The following is a 12,256-nucleotide window of genomic DNA, read 5'->3' as shown; positions in this document are numbered from 1 at the left end:
CCATGGCAGAGAAGTCCCTCCTCCAGGGTCTGGGTCCCCATCCCTGCCCTCATCCAGGTGGGGGCAGCCTACCCCGGCCATCTCCCCCTCACCCATCGCTACCTGCAGCCTGTCTGTCTCTGTTGTTTTCCTCTCTGCGTTCCCACCAAGCATCATGACAGAGAAGTCCACACTCAGTCACTCTTTGCTCTTGGGACATCAGTGGACAACCTCCTCCCTGGGGACAGTGTGTGTCCCTGAAGCTGCCCAGTGTGCAGTGTCCCCAGCCGGTGGCCCTCAGACCTCAGCTTAGCTGACTGTGGATGACGTCCAACGTGGCCTCCCGTCCCTCCATTCTTGACACCCTTTCCCTTGTCTGGGGGGACACCAGCCAGGTCTTTTTTCTCCGATGGCCCTCGGTGCTGCACGTTCTCTGTGGATGTCCTCAGCTGACCCTGCCTTACCCTCTGCAGGGCACAGGAGTGTGCACCCTCCCATGCCTGCAGCTGTGGCATGGCTGCAGCTTAGGGCACCGACGAGCTGCAGGCCAGACTGCCAGACATCTCTGCCTGTTAGCCCTGAGAATCGGGCTCCCTGCCCTACCCGAGCTCCCATCCCTCTCCCCAGGCCCACTCTTCATCCTGTCCCGTCAGCTCGGGTGCCCAGCACCGCCGTCTCTCCCGTTGTCCGCCTCGGAGCCTGGGGGTGCCCCAGATGCCTCTCTCCTGACTCTCCCATCCTGGTCTCTGTTCGGCAGCTCCAGTTTTCATGACTCTGTCTTCTTTATTTCCAACTCTCCCATTCACACCTTGACCTACAGTGGCCTTGAATGCCGCAGTTCTCAAATGGTGACCCTGACGCCAATGCTGTCCTGGCTGCCCAGGGGTCCCTTAGGGAGCTTTGTAGAAGCGCAGCCCCCTGGCCCCATCCCTCCACAGAGCATGGTTCCCGGGGTCTGCCTTTCTGCAGAGCTGCCCCAGGATCCCGAGGAACAGCCGGTGACCTGGGAGCCGTTTCTGTCGTCTTCCCATCAGTCCCCCTGTGGCCTCCAGAGAGATGGTTCTCAAATGCAAACCTGGTCCCCATCACATCCCTGTTCAAAACTCAGTCCAGCACCATGGCCCCTCCCCTGCTCGGGTCCACACCCTGCGCTAACAGCCTGCAGGGGCTGCCTCCACCCCTTCTTTCCCTCTCTCTGCTGCCTGCTCCCAGCCTGGCAGAACAGCCAGCTCTTTGCTGTACCCTCATGCCCCTCCTACTTCCTGAGACACCCCCTGGGAGGGGGGTCGACCCTGTCTTCTGTACAGCACTTTTTTTTTTTTTTTTGACAGGCAGAGTGGACAGTGAGAGAGAGAGACAGAGAGAAAGGTCTTCCTTTTGCCGTTGGTTCACCCTCCAATGGCTGCCACGGCCGGTGCGCTGCGGCCGGCACACCGTGCTGATCCGATGGTGGGAGCCAGGTACTTATCCTGGTCTCCCATGGGGTGCAGGGCCCAAGCACCTGGGCCATCCTCCACTGCACTCCCTGGCCACAGCAGAGAGCTGGCTTGGAAGAGGGGCAACCGGGACAGAATCCAGCGCCCCGACCGGGACTAGAACCCGGTGTGCCGGCGCCGCAAGGCGGAGGATTAGCCTAGTGAGCCGCGGCGCTGGCCACTGTACAGCACTTATGTCACCACTGACAGACCCTGTCCTCTGTACACTTGTGTCACCACTGACCTAAGGGCCTGGCTGCACAAACCCCACCTGGTGTCACTGGAGCAGGCGCTGCTTCTGTCTGTCTGAGCGTATGTGCGTGTGTGGCAACCTGCAGACTGCCAGGAAGGTGTGGAGCGGCGGCCCTGGGCTGCGGGCATCTGTGCTTGTAGGCCTTCTAGACTGCCATGGAACCCTGAGTCCCGTGCTGTTGACTTTGCCCCCTCAGCACAGTGCCCCTCAGTGTCCGCAGGGGATTGGCCCCGGGGCCTCCCCTGCGTGGCAGCACTCTGTGGATGCACGTTCTACTGTGTGACTCAGTACCTGATACCATGTGCATGCTGCGATGCCAGTGCCGTGTGAGTGGTTGGTATACAGTATTGTTTAGGGACTCAGGGCCAAAACTTTCTGTACAGCACAAATGCAGTTATTTCCCTGTTTTCTGTCGGTACTGGACTGAACCCACGGACATGAGTCTGGGGTCAGACTCCTCGGCCGTGTCTCGGAGGTGTCCAGCCTGACCTGGCCCGGCAGGCTATGCTGGGAGAGGAGTGGCCAGGCACAAGGGTCCTGCTCCAGATAGAGCGGTTCGTGCTTGTTCTTGACAGCTGTCCAGCAAGGACTCGCCCACGTGACATGAGTAAGAAAATGTGCAGAGGCCTCCGCAGGGCCTGGCTGTCCCACTTCCGGAGCGTCCCTTCCTTCTCCCAGAGTGTTAGGCACACCGAAGAACTGGCCTTGTTTCAGCCTCCCCGGGCCAGCTCATGACACCCGTGAGCTGCCTCACCCCCGCCAGCTGGACGTGAACTTCCAGGCCTTGCCTTCTCCCCAGCATCCCGTCAGTTGAGAAGGGGGGGCCTGGGGTAGAAGCGTCTCACTTGCTCGAGCCCTCCTGGCCGCGCACCGCAGCCTCCCCACTGTTGCCCGGGGCTCCCGGTAGAGTTTCTGGGCTCTCTTCTGGTGCAGCCTCAGTCTGCTGTCCTGTAGGCCTCATGTATTCATTTAGCAGGTGTTCCCAGAACACGTTCTGTGCAGGACACTGGGGGAGATCCTGGGGGTGCAAAGAGGAAAAACTCAGAGACCTTGACCTTGCAGGACTCACGGTCGGGACTGTGCGGCGGCCATCTGCAGACGATTCAGTCCAGAGCCGTGCTCGCCCCATGGCTGTGGGACAGAGTGGGGTGGGGGGTGGGGGGCGGGAAGAGGAGAAACTTGCACTGGGCCTTGAGGAGTGGGTTTGGGCCTGGCAGGTGGGGGGGATGGGGAAGGTGGGCATTTGCAGCCTACCTCTCCCCACACCCTGGTCCTCCAGCTGCTCGCTTTGTCTCCCAGCCCCCTCTCCCCTGGGGAACCCCCACCCCGGGAGTTCTGCTTTGAGTCTTGACCCACCCTGCCAGGCAGGGCTCAGCTTTGTCTTCCTGCCTGGCCCTTCCCTGACAACTCTGCCCAGCATTTTGCATGTCTGTGCCCCCGGCGGGCACTTTCTGCCTCTTCTCTCGTCTACTAGAGCCTCCTCAGAGGCTTCCCGGGCCCTGGAGCCGGAAGCCCAGGTGAGCGCCGTGTTCTCAGCTCTGTGAGTGGCAGCCCGTCGCTGGGCGCGTAACATCACATGGCTCTGCTGTGATCTGGGAAGTCCTGGCACTAGAAGCATGCATTCAGAGATGCCCTTTTCTCTCTCTCTGTCCATGTAGGGTTCGATGACCTCCACGTGTGTGCTGACCCGGGCGTCCCCGAGAATGGCTTCCGGACCCCCAGTGGAGGGATTTTCTTTGAAAGCTCTGTAACCCGGTTTCACTGCCAGGACGGCTTCAAGCTGAAGGGCTCCACAAAGAGGCTGTGCATGAAGCATCTGAATGGAACCCTAGGCTGGATCCCAAGTGATAAACCCGTCTGTGTGCAAGAAGGTAAAGTACCTGCCTGTCCACGAAGCTGCTCACCAGGCTCCGTGTGCCTGGGCCACAGCAGGTGCAGGGCCATGTGTGACAGAGGGGCTGATGCCCTGGGCCGCTCTCTCTGTTTCTGGGGAAACCTACATGTTGATGGAAAAGCTTGGGTGTATTGAGGGCTGGGACTGGGAATGCATTCATCTCAACATTAAAAGTAATACTCTTCCTCCTCTGTCTCAATTACAGTCCAATTTATCATCGTTTTTGTCCATGTGAGAGAGCAACTCAGATAACATTCGGGCCATTTATTATCAAGCTGCCAGCTCACCACTCATTTCCATGTTACTCAAGTGCAGTAAACACAGCAAGGGAAAACTGTAGTTAGTGATATGGGAGACATCTGTTACTCAGAGGATTAAATCAATTACTATTTATCAGTTCTGTGTTATAAAGGATTCAGTTAAGAATGGAAAGAAGTGTGACACACATGACAGATTGACAAGGTAGACAGTTGTTTCTTGCAATTTCTCCAAAATGAATTGGTGGCGACAAGATACTCATTTGCTTCTAGCAATTACCCTAAAATCTGTTGGTCGAAACAACTTCATGGATTTTTTTTTTACTCTTTGTGAATGCATTTAGAGTTTTCAAAAATGCCTTGAATGGCAAATTGTTGGCTATATAGCTCAGAGGATCAACAAGGCTGAGGTTGGAATTGGCATGAGACAAGAATTAATTCTAGAATCAAACTATTATGAGACATAGAATTTATATTGAGTTCATTAGAAATTAGTCTCAGTTTCTGTTAACACCACTGTTGAATTTACTTGGGGATGATGGAACGTTTGTAATAATGATATGTAAACAATTATTGTGACTTACTGTGTATTTCCTATATGGAACTTTTAAAATAATTCAATCTGATAGACATTTTTCAAGTTTCTGTCGTGTTCTTCCTTAGGGAAACCCCAAAGGATGGGTAAGATGCTATCTTGCCCTTAAAGGACTTTCTACCTTTGCTTTTATTTTAAAGCCAAAATTAATAAAGGTTTAAAGTTTTTAAAAATAAATTCTTTTTTTTTTTTACCTCTTGCATGTCTCCCACATGGGTGGCAGGAACCCAGTTACTTGAGGCTGTTGGAGTCTGCATTGGTGGGAAACTGGCATCAGGAGCTGGAGCTGGGAGCTGAACCCAGCATCCTAACCTCTAGGCTAAATGCCTAATCCTGTTTCTGGTTTTTAAATAGAGACCTAAAAAACTAATTGCACACAGTCTCTGGGTAGGGGGGGAGTCTCCTCGGGCGTGGAGGCAGCCCCCTGCCCCACCTCCCTTAGGACCCTGGGTCCTGGGAAAGGGGTCTGTGGCAGTGTTGACGACCACATCCTTCCAGCAGGAGTTTAGCCTCTGGGCGGGGGTGGCTCAGCGTAGCCCTGGAGCACCCTTGGGTGTAGACTTGCTCTTTCTTCCCTTCTTTGAGTTTGCTCTTCAGAGTGTGTGCTTCAGGAGGCAGAGGACACCGAGCTGGAGAGCTGCAGACTGACGTTGTTTATGAGTGGGGTTTTAATATTCAAGGACTTTTTCACAGAGGCCTTCTCTGCAAGGCGGGGGTGGGGGGGAACCTTTGCTTCTTCCCGTCTTCCTTGAGCAGCGCTGAGGACAGCCCCTGGTTACATTGGTCACTGGGTTTCAAGTCCATTTCTGATATAGCCACGTTGAGCAAATCTAAGAAGTTCAGGGAGCTGGAGCCGCGTGGGTCCAGCAGACAGCTTGTTTATGTGAGCCTCCCAGAGCTCAGGGCTGTCGTGGTGCCACTGAGAGGGCTCGCGGGGACCTCTGCAGAGTGCTGCCTGTTCTAATGTGAACTGAGTTGCAGGAAATTTTTCCCTTGTCATTGGGCAGTCGGCTCCTTTGAGCTGGTGAGGAGCAGAGGGCCAAGTGGAAGACAAGCATTGATTAAACCACACAGGTAGTGTGGCCCCCGTGGGACTGTCTGTGGGTAGAGCCCATCCTTAGGTTGGCTTTCCTCACTGTGAGAACAGACACCTGCCCTGTCGCCCCAGGCTCTTGCTGGAAGCCTGGGGTGCAGCCTGTAGCACATGTCTGTAGCTGTGGCCTGGAGGGAAACGTGGTTTAACTCGTGAGATTTGCTAAACCCAGAGAACAACCTCATCCAACCTTGCAGTGCTTCTGTGGTGAGAGACCCCTTGATTGCAGAGAGGGATGTGGGTCCAGATGACACGTTATGGCCACTGAGTGGTGACGGGCGGCCCAGCTCCCTGCACTCACTAGGTGTTGCTGCACATCTGAGCTGGCAGTTGTCACCTACAAGGTAGGAAAGGAAGGAAATGGCAGCTCCATTTTCCTTCCTATCTTCCTTAGTCACGTGGCCAGTGGGCTGATGGGGTCCAGCTGCCTCTGTCTTTACCTGGGACAACCCCCGCCCTGTACGCACACACACAGCCTTCGGATGGTGGTCTGGGTAAGGTTGGCATCACCCACAGGCAGGTGCTCTGCGAGTATTCATGCTGAGCTCCTGCAGGAGCTGCCTGCTTTTTCCTGGCATTTGCTTTCACTGCTTTTGACTGCTGTTTGGGTCCAAGTGCAGTGACCTGAGCCATTTTTAAGCAATCACATGGAAAGCACATGGGCTCTCTTTCCTTCCGTACTTCTGATGGGCTTATGTTATGATATGTTGTTATTACTTAGGCCATAGTTAGTATTGTCAGTACACTGGAGTCTGAGCTACCTGTTGGGTGTTGGAGCTGAGTTGCCCGTCCTAAGTCATGCACTTTGGGGATGCTGACGGAGATGAATAGGGATTCAGCTGAATAGAGGAACCCCCTGAGACATCAGTCCTGAACCTGCCCCCTGCCCCTAGTCACAAAAGGCAAAGTCTCCTTTGCCATCCCTGCAGCCTGCCCAGTCCCCCCCACCCTGACACACACACCTGTTCCCCATCTGCCTGTCTGCCTTATCTTCCTTTCCCAACATGACTGCACTGTTTGAAGGGGTGTCTGTCGTGTGGATGGGGTACCCATGTTCTGTATGCATTGTCCTCTTTAGCTGTTACAGCAGCCCTGCAAAGTCGGTTCTGGTATCTCCTTAGGTGGGAAAGTGGCAGCTCTGAGAGGCTGGATTTCCCGTGGTCTCCCAGGTAGAGGCAGAGTTGGGATTCAGATCCAGGGTTGAGCTGTTCCGTGTGCTCATCTCATCTGATGAAAGATGTTGTCTCCAGGGGAGGGGAGGCAGGTGACACATACATAATGACCCCAAGGCCAGACCTGGTTAGGGAGGCCTCTTGCATGGAACACACTTGGTAGGGACTTGCAGGGAGCTGGTTCATACAGTGTGTGTTGAGGGTTATCTGTACCAAAACTTGTTGAAAGTACCTACTCAGAGCACCTGCCTTGGAATGTTAGGGGTAAGGCCAAGGCAACTGCACTGAAAAAAATTCCCACTGATTCTTACACATATCCACGGATGGGTCCTCCGTGGGAGGGGAACGTGGTTTTCCCTCTTGCTCCGCAGAGATCTCGCACGTCATTCCTCGTCAGCATCAGAGAATGTCAGTGTCCTCATTGTACAGATCCAGGAACCGAGGCCTGTGAGAGGCTGAGAGACACGCACACAAGTCACACAGCGAGTGAGTGAGCTGGGATTGGGCCAGCATCCCGACTCCTCTGTGGTACTGTCTGCAACCAGGTGACATGGTGTGGTCACCTGGGGACTTTTAAAAAGAAAACTGTACAGGCCTCGCTCCAGGAGCTTCTACTGCAGTTGTTCTGGGCCGAGGGAGCCCAGGCACAGGTATTTCTAGGAGCTCCCAAGGTAATTTCCGTGTGCAACCAGGCACTGCTTTCACCTGAACTTTTGTCTCAAGGTCTCCCTTTACCTGGTTGTGGCCAAAGGTGGCAGAGGGCACAGGAAGAATGCTGTTCTGCCCTGAGCCCAGCTGGCTACATCTCCATGTGTAACCCTTCATTGTCCTAGTCCTTCCAGAGTGCAAAAGAGAAAAAATAATTCATCCACTGGGGTGAGCAGTGTGGCACAGAGGGTTACTTTGCTGCCCATGACATCGCCATCCCATATTGGATCACCCACTTGAGTTCCTGCTGCTCCACTTCCAATCCAGCACCCTGCTAATGTGCCTGGAGAAGCAGCGAAAGATGGCCCAAGTACTTGGGCCCCTGCCAACCCACACAGGAGACCTGGATGGAATTCCTGGCTCCTGGCTTTGGGCTGGCACAGTTCCAGCTGTTGTAGCCATTTGGGGATTGAACCAGTAGATCGAAGATCTGTTTGTCATCCCCTCTCTGTCACTCTGCCTTTCAAATGGATAAATAAATACACACTTTTTTTTAGAAAAATAACTCATCCATCAAGCATTATTTTTAAGTACTTTCTAAAATATGTTGGCCCTGTAAGCCTTACCAGGATTCTGTAACAATGGAATAATTTGATATGCAGAAGGTTCTTTGAGCTTCCTGGGGAGAAGGTACAGTGTGAGTTTAAGTATTATTATTACATTATAAATTTTTAATTAAAAGATTCAACTTGACTCATGAGCTAAAGCTGGCAGTCAACTTGGCAGATAGCTCCTTTATTCATTGCGACTGTGGGGTGCAGGCATTTTTCAAAAGCAGGAGAAGTCATATTCCTGTTTTTACAGTTACTCATATATTAAGGTGAGTTGCCTCCCTGTTCCAGAAGCTTCTCCCAAACAGATGGATGCTTTAAAAATGTTTTATTTAGCAGCCTTCCCTTCCCGTGTGCATCTTCTATCATGCAGAATTTCTTTCCTGGTGCCTTACATGGGGCTTATCAGAAACGACAGCCCTCTGCCCACAAGGACAGGTGTTTGCACGTCTGCCCCGAGATACGTGCTTCTCATTTTCCGTCTCCTAAGTTGGGAAGGGGCGGAAAGGGGGCCCCAGCCCTCTGTAGCACCGCTGCCATCTCTTATTTATGTTGCTGTTAACTGGCCTCACTGCTCTCCCCGTGGCTTCGGTGTGGGTTTGGTTTTTGTTCTTAAAGAGATTTCTTTAACTTAAATGTGGTCATGACTTGAAAGGAATAAAAAAAAAAAATCCCGAGGAAATAAGGTCAGGACAGACTGGGGCAGATCCAGCAAAAATAAGTGACAGAAATGATCAGTTATCATCGTTGCAGGCTGACAGCTGGGCTGCCACAGGCGAGGGTTGGCACAGCGCTCGGGGAGAGTCCAAATTAGAACAGTGCTGCTCCGTCACCAGCTGCTCACGGATCCCGCCACAGCACCGAGTGCGGGGGCTCGCCCTTGCTGTCCGCGGCTGTGGCACGAGGGGCTGGCTTTAAGGAATTACCGGGCACGTCAGCAACGTCCATGCTCGCACAGATTCTTATCAGATTGTGTATGAAGGTCACACCGTGACTGTTAGCAATCCTCAACACCAAGCCCGCTACAGAGTCCCCAGAAAGGGTTTTTTTTTTTCCTGAGCTCACAGCTCAAACAACCCAGAATTAGGTTGACTGCCTATGAAAAATGCAAGGCTGCCCCCATGGGTGTCTTCCAAACTCATCGCAGATGAAATGCAACTTCTCTCGCACCAGTCCTGAGCAGTTTGGGGCTCACTGTGGCTCCCCAGTCATCATCTTGAGAATCCTATTAGGCCCTGATTCACTTCTCCTCCGAGCCCTACCCTGCCGCCTCCCCACCACCTGCTTGGATTAGAGGCTGTTCTGCACGACATTTATCTGACACTGCTGCTAAGGGATGGGCGGGGGCTTCTTAAAGTCCCAGCCTGCCTTGGGGTTTCAGTTGCTGTCTTCTGTGTTGTCTGTCACCTGGACTGGCCTCGCATGTCTCATCAAAAAGTGGTTGTCAGGGCAACCTGGTGGTTAGGACACCTGCATCCGTGCCAGAGTGCCTGGGTCCAAGGCCCAGCTCTGCTCCAAGTCCAGCTTCCTGCTAATGCAGACCCTGCGAGGCAGCAGGTGATGACCCAAGTAGTTGGGTTCCTGCCACCAATACAGGAGACCTGGATTGAGTTCCTGGCTCCTGGCTCTGGCCCCCGCCTGGCCCAGCCCCAGCCACTGCAGCCTTTTGGAGAGTGAACCAGAGGATGGGAGCTGTGTCTGTCTGCCTCTCTCTCTCTCTTCCTCTCTTAGCCTCTCAATGGCAATAACAAAAAAGTGATTTGCAACATTTGACTTTGTGAGAATTGCCCAAGGGGTACATGCAAAACACATTTTTATGCACAGGGAATCAGAATTCAGCAGGCACCTCCAGGTTGTTCTCATACTGGGGCACCTTAGTGCTCTCTTGAGATGTTCACCTGGAGAGCTGTGTGTCCAGCTCAAGAGGTGGAGAGGTGGGGTAGACCCACTCAGTGGCCTGCGCAGGAGCAAGAGACGGGCATTGGAAATGCCTCCTTTTCTTTCCCTTTGGAGTTTGCCTCTGGCTTCCAAGTGCATTCTGTCATTTCCTTGTTCTGCGTTGATGAGATGGATTGGCCTGCATGTTTTCTTTTCTGTGACATCCTTGGAAGGGTTTACAGTCAAGGGGAGGCTGCACGGATAGAACAGACTGACGCAGTCCTGCGGAATTGAGCTCTGCCGGAGTTTGTGTGACACTGGTGCTGTTTCTTTCTTTTTTTTTTTTTTTAAGTTTTTTTTTCTTTTTATTTTTTGACAGGCAGAGTGGACAGTGAGAGAGAGAGACAGAGAGAAAGGTCTTCCTTTTACCGTTGGTTCACCCTCCAATGGCCGCCGCGGCTGGCGCGCTGCGGCCGGCGCACCGCGCTGATCCGATGGCAGGAGCCAGGAGCCAGGTGCTTTTCCTGGTCTCCCATGGGGTGCAGGGCCCAAGCACCTGGGCCATCCTCCACTGCACTCCCTGGCCACAGCAGAGGGCTGGCCTGGAAGAGGGGCAACCGGGACAGAATCCGGCGCCCGGACCGGGACTAGAACCCAGTGTGCCGGCGCCGCTAGGCGGAGGATTAGCCTAGTGAGCCGCGGCGCCGGCCCCTGGTGCTGTTTCTTCCTTACACAGTCAGTGGAATGCACGAGGAAGCCTCCTGAGGCTGGGCTTTCCTTTATGGGCAGGCTTTCAGCTTTTAACTCAATTTGTTTAATAGTTATCAGTTTCTGTATATTGCGCAGTGTTTTTGTTTGTTTTAGGAGTTTGACTCCATCTAAATTTTCTAATTTCTTGGTAGTATATTCTCATTTTTTGAAACATAGGATTTGTAATGGTGTTCCTTTTTACTCTTTTTTTTATCTGTGCTGTCTTATGTTTATTTTTTTAAAAAAGTTATTTTTATTTATTTGCAAGGCAAAAGTGGGGGGAGGAGACCAAGAGAAATAGGTCTTCCATCTTCTGGTTCACTCTCCAAGTGGTTGCAATGGCTAGGGTTAGGCCAGAACAAAACCAGGAGCCAGGAGCTTCCTCTGGTCTCCCACATTGGTGAAATGGACCCAGGTACTTGGGCCATCTGCTGCTTTCCCAGGTGTATTTGCAGGGAGCTAGATTGGAAGTAGAGCAGCTGGGACTCGAACCAGTGACCATATAGGATGCAGGCAAAACAGGCAGTGATTTAACTGCTACGCCACAATGCCAGCACTGTCTTATGTTTCTTGCTCAGTTTCACCAGTGATTTTGCTGATCGTTTCTTATTTGTGTTTATTTTCTGTCTCATTAATGCTGACTCCTTATGATGGACTAAGCTGTACTTTGGGTTTAGCAGCCTGTCCTTTTCTACCATTTCTAGATGAATTCTCACTTTGAGTGCTTACTGATAATTCTAAATTTGTGCATACCTAATAACATACCCCAAGACAAAATTAAAAAGCAAAAATTACTAGAACTTTAAGGACAAATCCACAACCACAGTGAGTGCTTTCAACATCCTCTCTTGATAATTATAGAATAAGCAAGGGAAAAACAATCAGCAAGAATATAAAACACTTGGACGATGGCATTTGCAAAGTTGACGCAACCAGCTGCAAGATGTGCAGTCTTGATTTTCTTTTAAGATTTATTTATTGAAAGGGCAGAGTTATGAGGGGGAGGGGATAGAGATATCTTCCATCCACTGTTTCACTCCCTAAATGACCACAATGGCTGGAGCTGGGCCAAGTCAGAGCCAGGAGCCCAGAGCTTCTTCCAGGTCTCCCACAAGGGTGCAGGTGCCCAAGCACTTGTGCCATCTACTGGGGCTTTTCCCAAGTGTATTAGTAGGGAGCTGGATTGGATGTGGGGCAGCCAGGTCTCCAATCAGTGCCCATATGGAATGCCAGTGTCATAAGCAGAGGCTTTACCCACTGTGCCACAGCGCTGGCCGTGTGCATTCTTGATTTTTAGACATTTCTCTTTTTCTAATATTTATGCTTTTGTTTAGAGGGAAAATTATGGATATCATTTTATCTGCATAGCATACATCTTAATATGCAGTATTTTCATTGTTATCCTCTTCAAAATATTTTGTATTTGTATTCTAATTTCTTTGTGAGCCCATGGATTATTTAGGAAGGTATTATTCAGTTTTCAAACATGTGGGAGTTTTCTGACTATTCATGTCTGTCTTCATTTCATTGTAGCCAGAAAACATGCTGTATAAGTTTGTTGAGATTTTTTGATGGCCCAAATACAGCCAGTTTTTTGTTGTTGTTGTTGTTGTTGTTGTTTTAGTGTTCAATAAATGCTAGGGAAAATGTG

The 12,256-nt window shown here is 51.8% G+C and overlaps 1 protein-coding gene across 4 annotated transcripts in view; it reads left to right on the top strand.

The window, feature by feature from the left end:
- The window catches only part of SUSD4 (sushi domain containing 4), a 130,096-nt gene that overhangs the window by 65,128 nt on the left and 52,712 nt on the right, over positions 1–12,256 (top strand). For all 4 annotated transcript variants that reach the window (XM_051821376.3, XM_089312264.1, XM_089312263.1 and 1 more), the window contains exon 3: positions 3,366–3,578. In XM_051821376.3, the coding sequence (XP_051677336.3) occupies positions 3,366–3,578 (213 nt within the window). The remainder of the gene's footprint in view (positions 1–3,365; positions 3,579–12,256) is intronic.

The sequence above is a fragment of the Oryctolagus cuniculus genome, chromosome 13 (genome assembly GCF_051225735.1).
Source record: "Oryctolagus cuniculus isolate XC-2025 breed Fujian yellow rabbit chromosome 13, ASM5122573v1, whole genome shotgun sequence".
In the NCBI taxonomy this organism is placed as follows: Eukaryota; Metazoa; Chordata; class Mammalia; order Lagomorpha; family Leporidae; genus Oryctolagus; species Oryctolagus cuniculus.
The sequence above is the reverse complement of the archived record's forward strand: the minus strand, read 5'-3'. Positions and strand labels throughout refer to the sequence as shown.